The 23910-nt window shown below is 44.7% G+C and overlaps 1 protein-coding gene across 1 annotated transcript; it reads right to left on the bottom strand.

Moving 5' to 3' along the window:
• Positions 1-12589: 12589 nt before the first annotated feature.
• On the bottom strand, positions 12590-22958 carry EBPL (EBP like). The gene is made up of 4 exons (XM_088469242.1): positions 22607-22958; positions 19714-19783; positions 17496-17634; positions 12590-13019 (listed from the first exon to the last, which is right to left on the bottom strand). Exons 1-4 carry the CDS (start codon positions 22790-22792, stop codon positions 12779-12781), a joined length of 636 nt encoding a protein of 211 aa, XP_088325368.1. The 5' UTR covers positions 22793-22958; the 3' UTR covers positions 12590-12778.
• Between the last annotated feature and the right edge of the window lie 952 nt (positions 22959-23910).

The following is a 23910-nucleotide window of genomic DNA, read 5'->3' as shown; positions in this document are numbered from 1 at the left end:
TTTTTTGTTAGTTTAGGCACCCCAAATGTAATTACAATATATGTATTTTTTAAAACTGTTTCTTTATTGAAGCACAATAATCGTAAACATAGCTACAACAGTATAAAGATCGCACAGACACCTTTAGATCATATAATAACAGTTAAATAACTATGTCATATACAGTCCATAAGTTTCATCATCAACATATTACTGATAATTATACATAAAACAGTGTAAATATAGATAATATGAGCATGTATACATTCTGTGAACCCAGGTCCTGGACATCGTCTCATAACTCCCAATAAATTGACCTTTTGTTTTAAAGCAAAATCGGGGGGTCTCCTACACATATACGTGTTTCATACCAGAGTTCATTCTTAAAACATTTCCCTATTTGTTCTTTTAATGATTGGGACAATATCTCGATATAACTTTCCCAAGTGGCAAAAAAGGTTTCCGTAAACTTTTCTTTTTGCAGCGAGGCTTCCAGCCACTCCATTCGGAAGATATGGAAGAGTTTTCCTTGAAGCATTGTTAACGTAGGTGCTGTAGCCTGTAGCCACACTTGCAAAATGCATTTCTATGCTACTGCTGATATAATATAACTAATCATTTTTTAACTCCACTTGGTACTCTAGTTTCTGTGGGTGTGATACCAAATATTGCCCACTCAGGTGTTAATGGAAGGCAATTCACCAAATATCTATTGACATAATTTCCAACCATAACCCAAAATCCCCATATTATTGGACAGCTCCCTAGACAATGCATCTGTTCAGCATCTTGTGTTCCACATCGAAGACATTTAGAAGTTTCTAGCAGTCCCATGGCATATCTGCGACTAGGGGTGAGATATGGTCTGTGTAGCACATTTAAGAAGAATTCTGTGTAAGATGTTGATGGCACCAACTTGACCGATTGCTCATATGAGCGTAAGAATTGGTCCATGGATAAAGATGGAAAATGTACTTTCTACTCTGCCAAACCTGTGTGTTGAGTACCATAACTGAAAGGGTTGTGAAAAAACAAGTAGTGTAGCGATATTGGTTTGTTTTGGGGGTTCTCTGATATAAGAAGATTATCTAATCTATTATTATAATCATTCAGTGTTAATGTTCTAGAGAGCTTAACTATATAATGTTGGGTTTGAAGGTAAGATAAGGGCGAAGTACGAACTATTGGATACTTGTCTCCTGCTTGGATCAATGTTAAGAGCTTTCCTGAGACACTGTCTATAAATGTCGGATTGAGGAGAGTCCTTGCCTATGCCACAAAGTAAAGGGGAGTCCAGAATTCCCATGTTGAAAATTTGGGTTGTGTATAAGTGGGAGATGCAAAGAGAAATATGGGTTTAATATATATCTATGACATAGAATGTACCATATTTTTCTGGTAGTCATCAACAAAGGATTGGCTTGAATCATTTCTGGAATTTCCTCATCGTGTAAATGTAGAAAAGATATGATATTAATGTTCCCCAGAAATGCTGCTTCTAATGTTGTGTTGGCATATTGATTCTTGCTATGATCCAATCTCTTAAGTAGTGAAGATGTACAGCCTGGCTATGGATAATAATATTCAGCATATTAATACCCCCATTTGATTTATATTGTTGAAGTCTCACCATACCAATTCTTGCCCTTCCATATAAATGTGCGTATCAGTTTTTCTATTTCAGATGTGTCTTTTTTTGTTAATAGGATGGGAAGGGACTGAAGTGGGTAGAGGAGTCTTGGGAATAGGATCATCTTTACTAAATTGGCTCGACCCAAATAAGAGATGTTGAGATGTTTCCATCTCTCTATATCATTCCTAATACTATGCACAATATGTTTCATGTTCATGGTGTACAAACTATTAATGTATTTAGGTAACTGAACTCCCAAATATGTAATAGAATTAGTTGTCCATTCGATAAGGATTTCTCTAAACCAAGCCGGCCTCGCGCAACCCCTCTTTAGATAAAGCGCCTTTGATTTTTCGAAATTTACCTCGAAACCGGAGACTGATCCAATTTCCACTAATTCGCCTCATTAACTTATTAAGTATTCTCCAGAGGTTCCGAAATGAATAAGAGGACATCATCTGCAAATACTGACATTTTAACAGTCTCTGCCAATAGTATGCCACTTAAATCGTGTCCAATTTTGCTAAATTCTTCACATAGGATCTAGAGCCAAATTGAAAAGCATGGGTGAGAGTGGGCAACCTTGACTGGTGCCCTGGTAATTGTTATTCTTTCTCCCATGTGTCCATTAATTAGCAGCGAGGTAGTTGGTTGTGTGTAAAAAAATGTAATGAGCGATTGAAATATAGGTCCAAAACCCCTTCTGTCAAGAATTGCATATAGACAGGGCCATGAGAAGATATCAAAGGCCTTGGTGGCATCAAGACTCAAAAATGGGGGGGAGGAAAGGGGGGCATAGATGAGGAATTAGGTTGTAAATTGCCATTACCGCTGCTATTGCAGTACGTATACCTTTTACAGAATGCCTTCCTTTTGTAAAACCTAATTGGTGTGATGTAAGAAAAGTGGCAAAAATTTTTTGGAGGCGATCTGCCAGTATTTTGGCCAATAATTTAAAGTAAATGTTCAGCAGTGAAATTGGGCAGTATGACGACATTAAGGTTAAGTCTTTATTAGGTTTTGGGATCAAAGATGTGTATGCTTGGTTACAATTTGGGTAATAAGAGGTATTTTCTCTGATTTAGCCATAAAGAGCACATAACGATGGGACGATCTCGTGTTGTAAGATTTTATAATATTCTGCCTGAGGTCCCTGAGATTTATTGAGATGCAAGGATGATATTGCAGTGGATATTTCCGTTTCCATAATGTCACTTTCTAATTCTTCATGTTGTAAAGGTGTTAAGCATGGCAGTGCTGTTTCATCTAGTATCTTAGTCAACAAGGCAGGATCATAGGTATCCGCCGTGTATAGTTTTGTACAGTATTCCTGAAATTTTTTAGTTATGTCTGCGTTTTTAGTAAGTAGTAACTGCGTGTGAGTGTCTTTGATGGTGGTAATATAATGTCATTTTTTAAAGCTTTTTGTCACGTTTGCCAATAATGTGCCTGTCTTATTACCCCAGCTAAAGTACTTCTGTTTTATGTGATCTAGTTTTCTTTGTGCCCGGAGTTTCCTGGTTGTTCAGAACGGGGACGGCGGTAGTGAGCTGCATGCGTTGATCTGATATAATGTGAAATTGCATATATTGAACCTTATGAAATTTTCTGTCAAATCTTGAAAAAGGTTCATATTAGAACCGAAACGTCAATAAATGTTAAATGACGACAAATGACAAATTATTTACATGGCAAATGTGAACAACTTTTCGAACCTTGATGATTCAATTAAGACTCTGTTGGATTAATTAAAGACATTTTTTTTGATGTTCTGGCGAGTGCTCCTATCCAGGAGACTGGATTAAGGGCCTCATTCAGAGGCAGTCGGAGGATGCAAGCGGTCGCTCAGAAACTGGGCGGCCGCTTGCATCCTGACCGCCCGCCTCTGTTGCAGTCGTTAGGCTGTGGGTTAACACCCACAGCTCTAACGACCGCTCCGGTGATGATCGCGATGGTCAGAGACCATCGCAACCATCGGGGCTTACGACGAGACCCTAGGGTAGGGTCTCACTTGTCGTAAGCCCCGGAGAGCTTCTGGCTCTGTTTGAGCCGGAAGCTCTCCACTGACATCACTAGTGATGTCAGTGGGGCCGCCCCCATGGGAACGCCTCCGTTTGGGCTTCCACCCCCCCGGCCCGCCTTCCAAACGGGGCGAGCTGTCAATCAACATCGACAGCTCGCCCCCTTTGGATCGAGACCCACTACGACCGGCGCTGTCGGTCGTAGCGGGCCTCAGTCATGCGCATGACGGCGACGGCGCCGTCGTGCGCATGCTCTGTGGGGGGCCATCGACCCGGTCCGAGCGCATTGGCGCTAACGACCGGGTCTGAATGACCACCTAAGTGTGGATATTGATTGGATCAAAGCAATACTGATCTTGGGTAGCACCCCACTGACGAGTGTTTTTTGTTGAGAGTGCAGGATTTGCAAAGGATATATATATATACAGGGCCAGATTAACAATGGGGCAGATGGAGCTACAGCTCCAGGCCTCCACATAAAAATAGGCCCATCAACATGATTACCAGCTGCCTAACTGGTCATAAATTTTAAGTATTTAAATAGTTTTTCTAGTTTTCCCTTTAAAAAAATTATGCAATTTTTCTATTTCTATGTAGTTAGGGAGACATTGTGTCTCATAGTGTAGGGGGTGTACACACCAAGGTGACTCTGACCACACCGCACCGATCACAGCTCTTCCCCTTCTCAGTATAGGCCCTTGAACATTTTCAGCTCCAAGCCAAAGTGGGCCTTAATCCGGCCCTGTATATATATACACACACACACACACATATATATATATATATATATATATATATATACATACAGTCAGGTGCATAAATATTGGGACATTGACAGAATTTTCATATTTTGGCCTCTATTCACCACCACAATGGCTTTGAAATGAAACAAACAAGATGTGCTTTAACTGCAGACTTTCAGATTTAATTTGAGGGTAATTACATCCAAATCAATCAGGTGAACGGTGTAGGAATTACAACGGTTTCTATATGTGTCTCCCACTTTTTAAGGGGTCAAAAGTAATGGGACTATCAACTCAAAAGCTATTTCATGGACAGGTGTGGGCTATTCCCTCGTTATTTCATTATCAATTAAGCAGGTAAAAGGTCTGGAGTTGATTCTAGGTGTGACATTTACATTTGAAATCAGTTGCTGTCGACTCTCAATATGAGATCCAAAGAGCTGTCACTATCAGTGAAGCAAGCCATCATTAGGCTGAAAAATCAAAACAAACCCATCAGAGAGATAGCATTTATGGACCTGACTGTATATATATATATACTGTATATATGACACACTCCAGACCCTCTCAGACTAGGTAGAAGCAGGGGCCAGCAATGCTCTTTGTCCCCTCAGTGCCCAGTGGATGTGAACCCCACAGCTGTCTCTAAGCTAGCCTGAGTTAGCTAAACTTACCGAGAGTAAGGAAGCCCTGGCTGGCTCCTTTTTTCTTTATGCCGCAAATGTTGCTGCTACACTGCGGATGCCCGGTCCGAGTGCTGGGTTCCGGTATCATCGGCTCATGCAGAGGCAGAGCGTAAGACGTCACTTACGGCTCCAGTGTTCTCCCCAGAAATTTTTTCCAGCCGGGTGGCATCAAAAAGTAGCCAGGTGGGGGCCTTCGCAATTATGCGCGCATCGGGAAAAGGGGTATCTCCCTTACCAATACAGCCTGATAGGTCTCAGGCTGCTCCCCCACTGTCTCTCAGTCAAAAGTGCCCACTATGCAGTACCCCCTGTATTTTCCCCTTTATGCATTGCCCCTTGTAGTTTAGCTTTGCCCTTATGCAGTGCCCCCAGGCTAAAGTAGTGCGCCTATGTAGTGCCTCCAGACTGGTCCCTTATGTAGTACCCTCTGGCTGGCCCCTTATGCAGTGCCCCCAGGTTGAAATAGTGTCCCTTATGCAGTGCCCCCAGGCTGGCCCCTTATGCAGTGTCCCCAGGTTGAAATAGTGTTCCTTATGCAGTGCCCCCAGGCTGGCCCCTTATGCAGTGCCCCTGGGTTTAAATAGTGCCCCCAGACTGGTCCTGGCCCTGGTCCCAGACCCGGTCCCAGCCCAGAACTTACCTTTACTTGCTGGCCGCTCACCGCTCGCGCTCCCACTCCCATTGCCTCACGCTGACTGGATCTAACTAGATCCAGCAGGCACGCGGGTAGGCTCCTCACGTCACGGGTGACATAATGACATCACCCGCGCAGTGCATCACTGGGAACGCTTGCCTCTGAAGCGATCGGAGGCTTCTTTAGCCTCCGGTCACTTCAGAGGCCAGCGTTCCACAGCGGGGGTCAGCGGAGGAAAGTGCCGAATGGTAGGCTGTTTCTGCAGGGCGATGCGCCCGCAGAAAACATCCTGGGGAGAACACTGGGCTCTGCTCCACAAAGGTCCATGGGAGGAGTGGCCACGGCTGGGAATGTGCGGCATGCCGTCCCGCGGCCATCTTTCCTCCTCCTGTAGCCAGAATGAGCTTCTGTGCAGAAGCTCATTCTGACCGGTCACAGTCACCTGTCCGGCTGACAGGTGCGCTGCCAGGTCGGAGTATAGCTCCGATTGCGGCAGCAGTGTATGGGAGGCAGCGGCAGAGCCTTGAATGCCCCTAGGCGTCCCAGTCACCCCTAGGCATTAGCTTATTATGCCTATGCCTAGGGCCGGTTCTGCACATGTGAGTCGTGCGAGTTTTGCTAAATATGTAATTGATCTTCCATATCGCTTGTTCTCTGTTCAACAGTATCCAATCTATTGGAATGCTCTGATATCTTAGATAAGACTGTATCTAGGGAAGACTGAATTTTGTCTAGCCTTTTATCTATTTTAGGAGCAAATTGATCGAGTTTGTCCTCCATTTGTGGCAGGAACTGCTGGAATTTATCATCAATTAAAGGTTTAAGTGATTAAATTTTTCATCTATTTTAGGCATGATAGCACTCAATAGAGTAGCAGCTATGTCTGGGTTTGTGTTTATAGATTCAGCTCCACTCGAGTCACTCTGCTCAGCAGGAGGGTTCTCTATATGAGAAGAATTACAATATTTTTTTAGTTGAAAAATAATTGTTTTTATAAATTTATTTTAACATTTATCAAGGTGCCCTCAAAGTACCCTAAAATCACCCTTTTTCCTACTTTTTTTTTCATTTTTCGTTTAATTCGTTTGACATTAAACAAAAAAAGTTGTTTTTTTTTAATCATTTTCTTGATTTAAAAAAAAACACCATTTAAAAACCTACAGTACCTTCCTAATGCCCACAAACTGCCTTTTATACGGCCCTGCTAACTAAATTACCCATTTTGGGGGGTCCAGGATGGTCTCCCCACATTTTCATGTATTTCTCGTAAATCTCTTTTGGCAGTCAATTCGCACCCCTCCGCTGCGAGTAGTGCGAATAGGCATTTTTAATTGTATTGGATAATTCTCGGAAGCTTCGCTGCGAAGTGTGCAAGTTTCAAGAAACAAACTCATTACTCGCCATTCGCAGCCCTAAGTGTCGTATTCAATTTGCGGCTAAAACGGCAGTTTTTTTTTCGCCATCGGCTAAAACATTTTTTTCGCCATTGGCGAAAACGGGGGTTTTCTTCGCCATTGTCTAAATGGCAGTTTTTTTGCAAAAAAAAATAAAAAAGATTTTTGCTTTTTTTTCACCCAAAATTAGCACAGTCGTTTTTCGCCAAAGTACGCAACTTACAATTTTATTTGGGGGTAATTTATCATTAGGAGGGGTGCCCAAAGGGTTCTGAAAGAAATCCCTACATTTTTAGCCAAAAGTAGGGATTTTGCTTTTTTTCTCCTGGTCTGAGATGGAGAAAACTTTTCACCTGTTGCCGTTTCTGCTCGTTTTTTGCCGTTTTCGCTGCTAATTGAAGGCGGCCTTAAGGGGTAAATGTATCAAGCGGTGCTAAACACTTTTTTCTGTGTTTTTGGTGAAAAAAAGGGGTAACTGTGACGTGTAATTTGTGCAACTTTTTACCTTCAAATGCGTCTTATGCGCAAATCGATGGTTGTGATACACCCGCTGTCGCACACAACATATAGGCATGACACATATCATTGTAATCAGCAGAAGCTGCTTGTGCGTCCTATTTGCATCGCTTGTGAATAAGACTCATTTGAAGGTAAAAAGTCACAAGAAACTACACTCGGTGCTACCAAGTCCACGGCATGGCGCTCAAGGAAGTAAGATGTATGTGGATGACCTCTATGAGACGACGGTAAATTTCACAGAGCTCTTAGCAGAGAACACAGAGCCCTCATTCCATTCAGGATGAAGAAACAACTTGTGCTGCCAGAGTGCATCCAGTTTCCAGGGCACATATATACCATCCCACCGAGGTATTGTGTGCTTGTGGACTGCTGTGTCAGACTGGGGCATGGAAGGACCACCAGGGGAATGCAGTGGCAGGGGCCCATACTGAAGGGGTATGGCCAGCCACCACAGGAGGTGTGACCAAAGACCATTAGAGAGGACATAACCTGCAGACAACATGGATACTACAATGTGTGATCTAGGCCCCTTTATAAATATATATAGTACATACTGTTAGTTCATGCAGTATAATCTACCTTGATGACCTGTAGTGAATACACCATAGTCCAGCACACACATAAATTTGCAGTATATTATTGTTAGCGCCGATAGCAAAAGTTTTTCTGTTTTGTATACATATATGGCATTAATATTGCCATGCTGCTGGTGCCATGTATGACATGGGTAAAACTGAGTGCGGGCATATTTCTTTTCTGTTTTGTTTCAAAATTTTGCCTTGTGCTATCATGGCAGCTTTCAATTAAGGCTATAAAAAACCTAGTTGGATGTGGCTAACAGCCAGCCCCTGTATAGATGTGTCCCTCTGTATCTAGGAGGTGAGTACATTTAACTGCAATGTAATGATGTGCTAGGCATATATGCTAGTGTTAGGGACCTGCAGAAAAATGGGGTCCCTTGATGCTGGGCTGCAGGCTTAAATGCTTTGATCAAATCATGACAAAATCCCCTTTGTTTTATTTGCTGCACACACATAAATTTGCAGTATATTATTGTTAGCGTCGATAGCAAAAGTTTTCCTGTTTTGTATACATATATGCCATTAATATTGCCATGCTGCTGGTACCATGTATGATCTGGGTAAAACCGAGCGCGGGCATATTTCTTTTCAGCATGTAAATACATTGCTGTCCATTATCTGTAAAGATGGGTGGTGCATGCCCGGCATTCTGGGAAGAGCACAGCACAACACAGTCCAGATTTGTATAGTGGTGGCCGGTGGGCGCCGTCAGATCAGACGGTACCAGCGGGGTGACTGTGGCCGCAGCACCCTGGGCGATAGCCCTGCCAGCCCGCCCCTTGAGCCATCCCTGCACTTACCCATTATTGAGGTCCCGTTTGAGAGAATAGCTATGGATTTGGTGGGACCTCTAATAAAGTCTGCTAGGGTCATCAAAAATGACGCAATTTAGTCCTTGTTTAAGAGCTGTGATATGTGTATTGTGTAGTATGTAGGGTATTGGGTAGCTGGAATAGAAAATCTTGAGTTCTTTACCTATATTTTTCTTACACTAACAAAAAAAATGAAATAATAATAATCTATTGTCCTTTATTTGATGTTTGGTCCACTATACCTTATTCAGTAATTATTTGATCCACTAAGAACAAGACACTATGGCCCTCATTCAGAGGCGATCGCTCTCTCTGAATGAGGGCGGGCGCTTCTTTTTTTTTAGTGCAGCCTCCTGGTCGCAAGCTAAGCTGTGGGTTACCACCCACAGCTTAGCTAGTGACCAGGGTGATGGTCGCGATGGTCAAGACCATTGCGACCATCGGGGCTTGCGACGAAACCCTAAGGTTGGGTCTCGTCAACCGCAAGCCCCAGGGAGCTTCCTGCTCTGTTTGAGCCGGAAGCTCCCCACTGACATCACTGATAATGTCAGTGCGGCCGCCCACAAACGGCATGCGTTCCGAAAGGAACGCCTCCGTTTGTTCAGTCACCCCCCCCCCGGCCCGCCTACCAAAAGGGGCGAGCTGTCGATCAACATCGACAGCCGCCCCTTTGGTAGCGAGCCTCGGAGCGAGAGAGTTTTTCTCTCGCACCGGGGCTTGCGCACGCGCAGTGCGGCTGCTGCGCGTGCGCAGGGTTAACCATAGACCCAGTTGCGAGCGCATCAGCGCTTGCGACCGGGTCTGAATGAGACCCTATCTCTTTTAACATAAATTACTCAAGCTGGTTTTAAAACACAAGATGCGTATTTCATAATGGGCTTTTTTTTTTCTTTTTTTGAAAATCGTTTAACAAGATTTACTATACTGTGCTTTGGAGGGTGAAAACTGAAATCACTAACAATATCATGCAACTACCACGGCAACCACAGCCGCATGATGTAGTGAGCAGAGTGGTTTTGGAACACACCTCTTCTCATCCATCTTTATGTGCGTCTTAATTGAGCATGTAAATACGTTGCTGTCAAGGATGTTACTAGTGATGTGGGAGGTGTGATTAGTGTTGTGTGGGTTTGGTCTGCACATGGGGTGTATTAATGTGAAAATCTTTGAACAAAGGGAAACACCCCGTTAACACGACCATGATACAAAAAAAAAAGAATGGAACTTGGGGCCTGATACAGAGGTGTACACGTTGCCAATGTTTGCGGATCTGAGCTTTATTTTGGACATGCACCAATTTAGCAGTGAGAACTTGGGTGCAGTGGGATTGACAGACAGAGAACGTTTGTGGGAAGTAACGGTGATGGCAAGTGAAACTCAGGTGTTTTGCCACCGTTTTGGGGTGAGTCTGAGCCTGCGACTTTATCGGTGTACGCAGTTACAGTGGCTCCGGTGGCTGACTTCCAATGCAATGGAAAAAAAGACAAAAGTCCCAGCAGTGACCCCTATAAAATACAGGGATCATTTTAGTAACCGCTGTACAATACAGGGACTATTCTAGTGACCAATATGCATTGCATGGACCAATCTAATGAACAAGATATGGCATAAAAAGTATGATTAATAAATGTACTACGTAAAGTCCTAATCTATAGTATATATAAAATATATGTAAGCAGTGGCAGCTCCTTACCTGTCTGGCCGGGGGGTCTGCAGTGAACATTATCCCTCTCCTCCCTTGCCATCCCAGTGATTGACAGGTGATGTCACCAGGAAGTGGGGTTTAAGTCAGGCGGCCACGAGGGGTGTGGCCCAAATAAGGGGCGTGGCTTAATCCCAGAGCTGCTGCTAGGCTAGCAGACAGGTTGGCTTTCAGCTAATGCAGCCCTTATGAGCCAGATAGGGCTGCCGTTATAGCAGGGGAGTGGTTTGCCATGGTAAGCCCTCTCTCTGCTATTGCAGTCCTGAATAGCAGTCCTAGGAGGAGAAAACACCTCCCCGTGGGACTGTCTGTCTGGCTGTGATCAGCAGGGAGTGCTTCCAATGAGAAGTCACTACCACTGCTGCTAGCTCAGAGCCCAGATATGACCTCCCCACTCATTTAAAATGAGAGCCCAAATCTGCCCCTCTCATTCAATCATTAAGCCTTCTATCTAAACTTCACGTGGTTTAAAATTAGACCCCAGATCTGAGATCCACATCATTTATTGAAAATGAAAGCCCAGATCTGAGATTCCCCTCTTTAAAAATTAGACCCCAGACCTGCAGTAGTAAAACAAATCAATGTTTGCAGTAATAAATAAAAGGCCTGCAAAACACTGTAAATATAAGCAGGGTAATCTACCCGAGGTCCCGCTCCTGTGCTAGCACTCCAACTGGCGAGCCCACGCACTCTGTTCTCTCCTGACATGTATTACACTCCGCCTATGATGGGTGGTCCATCAAAGGAAAACCTTCTAGACACGGGTAGTAATTAAGTGCAGTGTGGACCAGACTGTGTTGCAGACACAAGCTGGCAGTGGCAGCTGCACACATATGCCTAACAGCCAGGTTACCAGCAGAAAATCTGCACAGCCTCACTGGCAGTATGAGAAACCTGTCTACTTCCCAGATATTAGGCATATGTATGCAATGAGCGCCTGTGGTCCAATGGCAAGAAGATTGTACACACACCCTATGGTCCTGTGTGACATCAAGTGCCCCGAGACACTACAGGGCGCAGGGAGGGCTAGTGAAGTCTTCCACTGGGTCGCGACCTCCATGCGAGCTTGAGCGTTGTACCAGTACGGAATGAGATAGATCCCCTTCCGTTTGTGTACGATGACGTCATCAGCCAGTGTCCAACGTCATTCCCTACCATCCAAGTGGGCATAGAGGGGGAATATATTCCTGTGGCGAGCGAAGCGAGCCACTATGCCCGCAGCGTGGCGAGTGAAGCGAGCCCACAAGGGGCTGAATTTCTTATTTTCCTGGGAAGTGTGGGCAAAAACATCCACTTCCGCCCTCACTCACGTCACTTCCAGGTACATCTACTGAAGGGGTTTTATGCTCTTCCGTACCAGTACGCCCGGTGTTTGCACCATGGGTTGGAGGGCTGGGGTGGCCCACCAGGGTGTCAGTGGTTGGAACCTCAGTCAGACAGCTGCTGGCAGGCTGCTGTAACAGGAAAAAAAAAATTCTGTCTGCAGCAGAACAGCAGATCCTGTGGGACTATTTTAATGGGAGGCCTGGGGCTGCATCTCCTTGCGCCCCATGGTTAATACAGCTCTGGATCACATGACGCTCTACTCTGGAAATAGCTTGAGTTCTCTAACATAAATGTGTTCCAGCTCATAGACTGCCAGCGGCAGCTATAGTTGTCTTACTCAAAGTAAGATTTTGCAAAGGGAAAAGTAAATTATAGATTGACATTGTCAGATTTGTGTTAAAGAGAAACAAAATGTGTGTTAGGAGAAAAAATGTCTATGTGGCAGTACACGTTTAATAAAGTTTGAGTAACTGTATAGTAAACAATATATAAACAAACATGTACATAACTCTGTTAAAGGAGAACTTCAGCCACATAAATGAATAGGCATTACAATAAATACAATTGAGGATTAGGCTTTTATTAAACTTTCTGAGCTAAATGAAAATGGTAAAAAAATATTAATTTAAGCCACTAACCACATTAAGCCTGAAGTTTCTAAAAATATAAAATTACATCATTTAACAAAAAGTTCAAACTAATGTACAGTACAACTATGAAACAATCTAAATTTTTTCAACATATCTTTTCATCGTGACTTCTTTTCAGGGTTTCTTTTGCTGACATGAAGTTTTTGAAGGCCCAGCCAGGATTGGTACATTAAGAGCCCTGGGACAACAACCCATATGCCATTGAAGAACACTAAATAAACCCACATATGTAGCCAGTTGGTGGTGTTAAGACTAGGGCTGCCAAGTAACCAGTCTGGGCAGAAGGTCATCCATCCTCCATATATTTCACATACACATAGTGTGATTTGTACAAAGTGCCTGAAACAGAAAAAAGAGAACATAATAAGAAACAAAAATGCACCGATGTGTAGAGCAAAATGGAGGATTTGTATCCATCTGAGTGTAAACATGTCTACTGCAATCATTACTGTTCACACACAGTAGAGGCTGACAATTGGCTCCTGAAGCCCATTAAATGATGATGGTGGGGCTAGCGGAAACATGGTCAAACATTGAGGTGCGTAGTGTGATCAGATTTCTGCATCTATAGGGCACATCAGCAAATTAAATTCATCACCGACTTGTTGAGGTGTACGGTGATAATGTCATTGAAACAGGTTTGGGTTTGGTGCAAGGCCTTTGATAACGGCAGGACAGATGTTCAAGATGAGCAGCGATCCGGCCGGCCAAGCACGTCCACCACAGATAACAATTTGTGCCGCACTGAAGGTCTGATTCAGGAGGGCAGATACATTTGAGTTAGTGATATTGCTGATGAACTGAACGGGATGCGATGTGATGTGCCCTTTACAGGCAGGAATCTGATCAAGAGGAGAGATACCTATTTGGCGCTATAAGGATATGATACGATTTGATAAGGTGTATATAAAATTCACTCGCTACCACTTGGAGGAGCTGACCCTCCTGAAATACGATACACAAAAGCTGGGAAAGGGTAGTGGAGCGCTGACTTTGACTGACCAGATGTATGTTTTAAGAAGATTAGTTTATATTTAAAACATATTTAATTCATATGCAAATGTTAAAAAAGCTGTAGTTGGGTGTGAATTCACAGTAAACTCAGTCAAAACATATACACACAAAAACAATTCAAAATAAATAAAAACCTATAAAATTCACAACATGTAATACAGATCAATATAACTCAGAAAAAAAATGCAGCAATTAAATTCTATCAACCAGGAGTAGTAGTGAAAAGGTCTGCTTAGTACTGTCCAGCTTAATTAGCAGTCAAAAGCAAGCAAGTCCAACAGCCAATTGGTTAGTATGCCTTCAGTTAGTAGCAGAAAGTAATGGGCAGTGTCAATGTGATATCTGGGTGCAAATGTGATCGATGACATAGCCAAAGTACTTCCCCAGTGTCTGATCAACACTAGGAGGTTCTATCTATTATATTAAGATATCACATTGACACTGTCCATTACTTTCTGCTACTAACTGAAGGCATACTAACCAATTGGCTGTTGGACTTGCTTGCTTTTGACAGCTAATTAAGCTGGACAGTACTAAGCTTAGCTTTTCACTACTAATCCTGGTTGACAGAATTTCATTACTGCATTGTTTTTCTGAATTAGATTGATCTGTATTACATGTTGTGAATTGTATAGGTTTTTATTTTTATTTATTTTGAATTGTTTTTGTGTGTATATCTTTTGACTGAGTTTACTGTGAATTCACACCCAACGACAGCTTTTTTAACAGTTGCATATGAATTAAACAGGTTTTAAATATAAACTAATCTTCTTAAAACATATATCTGGTCAGTCAAAGTCAGCGCTCCACTACCCTTTCCCAGCTTTTGAGAAATCTGATCACACTACATATATGACCATGTTTCCGCCAGTCCCATCATCTTACAACTGATGTTGGAACAGTATGACACAATTGTGGCACAGTCTAATGGCCCTGAGGGAAAGCAGTGGTCTACCATCAGGCACTGTCGCGTCTGCATTCAAACATGCCCTTGTCTCCCCCATACTAAAAAACCTACCCTTTATCCTAACACTCTCTCCAACTACCGTCCCATCTCTCTCCTCCCTTTTGCCTCCAAGCTTCTTGAGCGTGTTGTTTACAAGCGCCTTACCACCTTTCTTTCCTCTCACTCCCTCCTTGACCCTTTTCAGTTTGGCTTCCGTTCTCTCCACTCCACTGAAACTGCCCTCACTAAAGTCAGCAATGACCTCCTTGCTGCTAAATCCAAGGGCCACTACTCTCTGCTCATTCTCCTTGACCTTTCTGCTGCTTTCGATACTGTGGACCACCCTCTCCTTCTGCAAATCCTACACTCCCTTGGTCTACGTGACACTGCCCTCTCCTGGCTATCCTCCTACCTCTCTGACCGATCCTTCTCTGTCTCCTCTCATGGCTCCTCTTCTCCCCCACAGCCTCTTGCAGTAGGTGTTCCCCAAGGTTCTGTTCTTGGACCTCTCCTTTTCTCACTCTATACATCCTCAGTAAGTGAACTCATCAGCTCTTTTGACCTCCAATATCATCTCTATGCTGATGATACTCAGATCTTCCTTTCCTCCCCTGACCTCTCTCCCTCTCTCCTCACTTGTGTCTCCAACTGTCTCTCGGCCATCTCTTCCTGGATGTCCCAGCGATTTCTTAAACTTAATATGTCTAAGACTGAGCTAATCATCTTCCCTCCTCCCAGCATAACCACACTTCCCACTATTTCCTTATCAATTGATGGCACAACTATCTCCTCTAGCCCCAAAGTGCGCTGTCTTGGAGTTATCCTGGACTCCTCCCTCTCCCTCAAACCACATATCCAGAATCTCTCACAGTCCTGTCGTTTTCATCTTAAAAATATTTCCAAGATTAGACCCTTTCTTACCCAGGATGCCACTAAAACCCTCATTCACTCATTGGTTATCTCCAGATTGGACTACTGTAACCTCCTCCTATCTGGCCTCCCCAAATCCCTTCTCTCCCCTCTCCAGTCTGTCCTCAATGCTGCTGCTCGGCTCATCTTCCTCTCAAAACGCTCTGCATCTGACTTTACTCTCAAAGAAGCTCTCCACTGGCTCCCCTTCCCTTATAGAACCCAGTTTAAGGTTCTCACACTCACTTACAAAGCCCTCAGCCATTCCTCTCCCATTTACATCTCTGATCTCCTCTCCCTTCACTCTCCTGTCCGCCCTCTTCGTTCAACTAATGCACGCCGCCTCTCATGCCAATTGATTACTTCCTCCCACTCCCGTCTCCAAGATTTTGCCCGCGCTGCTCCCCACCTTTGGAACTCTCTCCCGCTTCTCATCAGACTCTCCATCTCTCTTCAATCCTTCAAACGGGCTCTCAAGACCCACTATTTCATCAAAGCCTTTCAGCTCTTATCTTAACTTGCTGCTACATACTCCTCTCTCCCTGCCTACCCCATCTGTTTCACCCCTGTCTGTATGTCCCCCCCCCCCTAGAATGTAAGCTCCGATGAGCAGGGCCCTCTACCCTCTTGTGCTTCTCCTTACTCTATATTCATCTACTTCTTACTCTCTACCAGGGCACCTAACACTTGGTTGCTTTGCACTGTTGCTTATCTGGGTGTCATGGTCGCAAATGTAGCAATGTATATTATCCATGCCCTGTGATGTATTGTATTGTATTGTACTGTAAGTCACTGTAAATCTACTTATGTACTTTGTAAGGCGCTGCGGAACACTTGTGGCGCCATATAAACGATGATAATAATAATACCTGGCCTGGAAGGAAATTAGAATGAAACAGAGAACATTACACATGTGAGAGGTCTTGTTACCTTACTTATTGAACCATCCTCGTGGTAATAACATAAATCAACAAATGTGACCAATACCTCAACGCCAGCACTAAAGATTAGGAGCAAATGTGTTCAGATAATAGCTGGATCATCAATTAGGCAACCTAGGCTCCCCCCTAGGGCCCAATGGACGCTTGAGGTCCCAGAATACACAATCCCAGTTTTATGATGTTCTTTTTTGACGAACAGAGGGGGAAAGGGGCCCAAACAGTAGGTTGCCTAGTGCTAAGTGTCATATCCCAAGCCCATCTGGTAACTTCAATATGCAGTGCAATATCTAGTCAAGTCAGGTTATGATTGAGAGCCATACAGTATTTGGTGTTAGGTATAACAAAGATAAGTCTTATCTGAGCCAAACATCATTTGCAGAACCAGAAGTACTCACTGATTGTCACACTAGGTTTTTCCCCCCTCCTCTCCCCAGTCACCATCATTACTATCAGAAAGTCTAAGATGTAATATTGCTAAGCAGTTGTGCCAGAATCCGCTGCATACAACAGCCCAGCACCGTAATAATATAAGAAATATGTTGTGAATATGTGAGTTTCCATAACTAGTTGCAAAGGAGATGAGTAGTGAGCTGGCCAAGGACATGTTCATAGGGACTTTTACTCACAATATTTCAATGGGGAACTGCAGCCTTAAGCTAAAGTATCTACTTAAAGTCATGTCATTTTTAAGACAAAAAAAAGTTTTGTTAATGCTTTCTACAATTTAATATATATTTCACATTAGCTGTAATTTATCGATTGGCTGCAAGGGGTGGAACAAAAATAACAATGCAGATATATATATATATATACACACACACACACACATACATTTCTTATACTACAGTAAAAGTAGCCATTTTGTGAGCTGACCCAGTGTGTGGGCTGAACATCACTTTAAACCGCAAAATGTCTGACTTTACCCTGTGCAGGTGACAGGTGCTATCTAAGATACATTGACAGCATTCTTTGTTCGGGTCAGTTAGTGCATTAGCTGGCACGCACCTGTAGTACTTATCCTTGACAATGGCATAAATCAACACTACAGCCAACAACCCATCTACAACCACAGTGAGGATCTCCAGAGACACAACTGTGGGGTCTGAATGGAGCCAGCGCTCATCTGCTTTTCCATATTCTTTCCCTGGGAAGTAAGCACAAAGGTCATCAAACGAAAGCAACTTATTTTACAGGCACAAGTTTGATACAGACAACATACAAGAGCAAAATTGTCTGCGACAATTAATATTTTCTCCATTTCGTGGTGCAACTGCTTTTATTGTCTATGCAATATTTCTGTGAACCTCACAAGCATGTAATCAACCCAGGTCGGCTTTTCCCTTCAAACATTAATTAACATGGAGTAACGTTTGCTCTGTATACAGGCTAAAGTATGATAAGCTGTGTTAGGCTCAGTGCTCACATAGCTGCACAGAATCTGCGGTGCTGTAAGACTGAACTCCGGTCAGCTGCTAGTTGGTATTTCAAATCAGATCCGGGGGAATATTTCCTATAGCTTGTAAAAATGAAAGTGTTACCCATAGCAACCAATCAGATCATATCTATAATTTCTCTATTGCATCCTAGAAAATGATAGATAGCTGCTGATTAGTTGCTATGGGTAACAGCACCACTTGTCTGCTTTAGAAGATTTAGTAAATATACCCCCTGATGTTCAATAGGTCTCTATGAATAAGTACAGATGAAATAATGAAACTGGGCATGACCGCAAATGGGTGTACATTTTTGACATTGAACATGGATAAATGAGGCCTACTAAACAGGCTTTAGTACTGACAGGCAATAAAATAAAAAAGCATGCACCTGTAAACCGAAACGGTCACTGGCGTTCACTTTACTTTTTGTGAATTGTGATGCTGTCTGCAGCGTCCGCGACATTGATAGGAAGGGCAAAATATATTCTACAACTATTTAGCAATGTGTCTGTGCCACTCAGAGTAATCACAGGGGGCCTATTATCAACATTTACACAACTGCATGGTGGAGGTTCTGCGCATCTGAGATGGTTGCAGTTTGCACATTTAAGTTGCCTGAGCCAATAATGAGAACGATCAAACTGTCAGAAAATCCGTGTGTGTAATTTGGGGGTAGATGCCATCTACCAGTGACGTGTGGTGAGGTCAATGGCTGGGGAGGCATACATGTATACAAACATTGTTTTTATATCAAAACTCTGGAGCATGACAGGGAGTATGATAGATGAGGGCGTGTGACAGGGAGTATGATAGGGGAGGGAGTATGACAGGGAGTACGATAGGGGAGGGAGTATGACAGGGAGTACGATAGGGGAGGGAGTATGACAGGGAGTACGATAGGGGAGGGAGTATGACAGGGAGTACGATAGGGGAGGGAGTATGACAGGGAGTACGATAGGGGAGGGAGTATGACAGGGAGTACGATAGGGGAGGTAGTATGACAGGGAGTACGATAGGGGAGGTAGTATGACAGGGAGTACGATAGAGGAGGGAGTATGACAGGGAGCATGATAGGGGAGGGAGTATGATTGGGGAGGGAGTATGACAGGGAGTACGATAGGGGAGGGAGTATGACAGGGAGTATGACAGGGAGCATGATAGGGGAGGGAGTATGACAGGGAGCATGATAGGGGAGGGAGTATGACAGGGAGCATGATAGGGGAGGGAGTATGACAGGGAGCATGATAGGGGAGGGAGTATGACAGGGAGCATGATAGGGGAGGGAGTATGACAGGGAGCATGATAGGGGAGGGAGTATGACAGGGAGCATGATAGGGGAGGGAGTATGACAGGGAGCATGATAGGGGAGGGAGTATGACAGGGAGCATGATAGGGGAGGGAGTATGACAGGGAGTATGATAGGGGAGGGAGTATGACAGGGAGTATGATAGGGGAGGGAGTATGACAGGGAGTATGATAGGGGAGGGAGTATGACAGGGAGTATGATAGGGGAGGGAGTATGACAGGGAGTATGATAGGGGAGGGAGTATGACAGGGAGTATGATAGGGGAGGGAGTATGACACGGAGTATGATAGGGGAGGGAGTATGACAGGGAGTATGATAGGGGAGGTAGTATGACAGGGAGTATGATAGGTGAGGGAGTATGACAGGGGAGGCTCTGCCTCCCCGCCTACCCTGACAGCACGTCCCCGCCATCTACGGATAAGGTAGAAGAAACATGATGTACATTTCATGTATGACATTATACAATCAGATCCATACTTACACAGTGATGCCAAAGGACCCTCAGATGTGGCCACTGTCCCCACCAGGGAAAGGTAAACAAAGGGACCCTCCTAGAATGACACAGAAGTTATGTGCATTACAAGTGCTGTATATTCTGAATATGGCCCATACTACCACCAATTGCGTGGCCTAATTGCGGAAGGCATGGCCACGCCCCCTTAGAAGAAGAAAAAACACATTTGCGGCGCTGGGGAGGGGTCGCTGTGTGCCCCTCAGCCCGACGCACAGCCAATGGGGGGCGCGATCAGCGTGATCGCTCCCTCCCTTTGGCATAGGAGACTGCTCGGGCTGCTGCTTTAGCAGCCTCGGACAGTCTCTCAGTGTAGCCCAGCACACGCTGTGCTGTGGATGGGGAGCTGTGCCAGACCCGGGTAAGTAGTACCCGCTCCCAGCCCCCCCCCATCTCTACACCCCTGTGTACGGGCGATCAGCTGATTGCCAGTACACACTTGCCGATGGACAGATAGGTGTGCAGCACAGCCAATGCGATATGTCTGTGAACGACGTTGTTCACAGACATATCGTCTGTACACACTGGCCGATGGCGGCACGATATATTGGCCGATCAATTGATCGGCCAATATATCAGCTGGTGTATACCCAGCATTAGATGCTCACTGTATCGTAAACATTTTGCAGAGTGTACGCACGTAATTCTTAGTGTGGGCACAGTGATCATTTGCTATTAATGGTTTTGTTTAATATAGTTTTTATTAATAATATTTGGATCCTGAGTTTATATTGTTTCTTCAAACATATGAATTATTTTCCATATTATTGAGAAATTGATCTATATGCGCTATTTTAGTGTTAAACGTGCTGTTTGTTGAACCGGTCAATGAAAAACATATTTTAATGTACATATGATAATAAATGTGTGTGACATTTTCTATACTAGTTCTTACTTATATTAATTGGCACAAGGGTATATTTTCTGTTGCAGAGTGTACGCACTCACAACTAATCAGTTTTGATTAGGCGGCCACTACACAGATAATCAGATAATTTGTGCAGTGTGTACAGGAACCCAATCTTTCCTTCCGATCATTAGGACAGATGAGGAGGATTGGAAGAAACAATTGCATAGTGTGTATGCGGGAATATCAGAGGTTCTCCTCGCAAGCAGGGGCGGATCTAGACAGTTGTATTAGGGGGGTGAGTTAATGATTAACTCCGCCCCCCCGTCGCGGCAACCCCCCTCCCCCCCCCTTTACTTTCACTTACCTCCGCTGCTCCGGTGATGTTCTCCTCCGGGCTTCGGTCAGCTGCTCTCCCATCCTGCACTGTGACCCAGTCAGCTGTTTAATGCAGCAGCTGACCAGGGTCACAGTGCAGAAGCCGGGAGACCAGCTGACTGGAGGGAGGACATCACCGAAGCCCCGATCTTCGGTCCCTGGTCAGAGGTTAGTTGGTTTTTTTTTAGCAGTGATCAGCGTGTGGTCTATTTAGACCACACAGCTGATCACAGGGTGTGAGGAGCCGGCTGTGATCGCTTCCTCCCCGGCTCCTGGGTCAGGTGACAGCCTGTCACTGACACATCCCCTAACTGGGAGACGCCGGGAGCTCCGATCACAGCACAGCCCAGCCATTATCATCTCTCTCCTCTGAACTTAATGATGCAGAGGAGGTGATAATGGTCGGACAAACTGATCGCCCCCCCCCCCCCCTGGATCCACCACTGCTCGCAAGGGCAAATTATGAGTTCATTGTATCTTCCTTAAAAATTGTACAGTGTATACCCAGCTTTAGTGAAATACACAGAAAGACTATTTTTAATTTTGTGCTGCAAACACTCATATAGTGCTGCATAGGTTAATGGTGCTTTTATGTTTATTCAGATCAAATATGGATTTTAGGACTTATTCCAAATAGATTTATGTAGAGGTGACCAAAGGCTAGAAGACATAAGCTGGGTACACACTTCCATGTTGGCCGCCCATACGAGCTCCCGCGGGGTCGTTCACAGCATCGACAGATCGAGCCTACATGCTGCTCAAACTGTTAATATGATGAACGACTCCATGCTTGTGGAGGTGGCTGGTGAAGCACATATATTGTGCGGTCATTCACCAGATTGTGCAGTGATAATGTAAACGGTAATAAGGTACCAGCCAATCAGCTCCTAACTGCCATGTCACAGGCTGTGTTTGAAAAATGACAGGAGCTGATTGGCTGGCACCTTATCACCATTCACTTTATCTCCGAGTCCTAACACAGCTTAGTAAATAGACCCCTGTGACAGTGTTATACTCACTAGCGCTAGTGCATCATTTGTAGGCCAGGATGCACTAAACGGAAAATGCGCTATAACCCGTTTACCGCATTTTCCGTATGCATCAATTTCCTGGCCCCGGGCTCCTATACGGAGGGTAACGCCAGCTTTTGGCGTTACCCAAAGAAGCCTATGGGCTTCTACCGCATCGCGCTGTTATGAGGAATGGGATCCCTCCCAGCATGCCCCGCGCCACTCTACACATGCGCAGATAGACTCCCGGGTCATAAACCCGGAAGTCCATGGCGCAGGGCAGATCGCAAAGGGCAGCTCTTATCGGAAGAGCTATCCTTTATGCTGCTGATTGCATATGTTAGTGCATATGCGATCAACAGGGAGGCGGTGTCCGGCGGTAAGTGTTGCGATATGTTAGTGCATCTCCAATGTATAATACTCACAGGAGCTAGTGCATCATGTGTGTAACAGTGTAATGCTCACAAGCGCTAGTGCATCATATGTAATGTGTAATACTTACAAGCGCTAGTGCATCATGTGTATAACTGTAATACTCACAAGCGCTAGTGCATCATTTGTAATGTGTAATACTCACAAGCGCTAGTGCATCATGTGTGTATGTATATACAGACTGTGTAATACTCACAAGCGTGAAGTGCACTATAGCGTCGTAGAAGAGCCAGACCAGCACCCATCTGTCAGTGCCCGAGCACCTCTTCCCCAGGCGCTGCGCCAGCACATACCCGACAGCTAGCTGTGCAACGCAGGCAGCCAGGGAGTAGACAGTGACCGAGCTCAGGACCGGGGAAGCCTCCTCTGCAGAATCTGCCATGACTGCTGCTGATCCCGGGGATTTCCTCCTCCGTCGGCGGGCAAAGCAGTCTTGAAAGTAGATGGAGGCTGGATGTTGTGCTGCTGGCCTCCTCCTCCTTGTCACACTGAGTGGCTACACGCCGTATCTCCCCATGTACAACCCACCCACAGCCACACACACTCCCCTCTGCACTAGAGTAAGGTGCAAAGACCAAACGTGTTATCACTTATATCAGATTTAAAAAAAATCTATATAAAAAACATTTTTTTGTTATTCATGACGGGAACATAGAGCTACATACAGACGTAAATATGGTTAGCTTAGGCTATGCACCCACCTACATGCAAAAATTAGGTTTTGTTTTGGGGAATGAGATCATTGAAACGTTAGGGCTTATTTGGTCTGCAGTGGCATAACTATATTGGGTGAATAATGGGTTAGGTCTAGACTATAGAGGGCTGATGGCCCTGTGACGTCACACCCATGTGACTCGGCCTGAAAGGGGGAGGGGCGGGGATGGTAACGGGGGACCAAAAGTGTCCGCTCGCCACGCTTCGGGCACGGTTGCTCGCTGTGCTCGCCACAGATAATTATTCCCCCTCTATGCCCTAGTAGATGGTAACGCAGGAGCGGTCCAGCCTCCTGCAGCGGTCACGTGGTGTCTATGTCACAGAGGTCCTTTCTCCAACTTGGAAATAGCAGCAACCGTGAATAATATACACAAGCCCTTGCCTGAGTCAAGGGGGGTCCTGCACTGAGAACGAGGCCTGACCAGGCATCTGCTGATATAATTCCAGTGATATTGGGAAATATGGCGCGCAGTACTAGTACCTTTGCTACGTTCTGCCCAGGCATCGGTTCTATTTCCTCAGGAGGAAGGGGTCCTTGCATATATTTGCAAACTGGGCCCCTCGTATTTCAAAACACATTCACACTGCATATTAGGCGGCTAAGCTCTTTAGGATACATAGGCCCGTATTCAATATGTTTCGCACCCGCAATACTTTTTCCCCCGTGTGGACTTTTCGCCTATATCGTGTGTTTTGGGTGCAGAAAGTTTTCACGCGCATCCCCGCGATTCCCCGTATTCAATATGAAAGTATGCGAAAACGGCACCCGCCGATACTTGAACAGGT

Source organism: Taudactylus pleione, unplaced genomic scaffold (assembly GCF_031769625.1).
Source record: "Taudactylus pleione unplaced genomic scaffold, aTauple2 ptg000089l, whole genome shotgun sequence".
Lineage (NCBI taxonomy): Eukaryota > Metazoa > Chordata > Amphibia > Anura > Myobatrachidae > Taudactylus > Taudactylus pleione.
The sequence above is the reverse complement of the archived record's forward strand: the minus strand, read 5'-3'. Positions and strand labels throughout refer to the sequence as shown.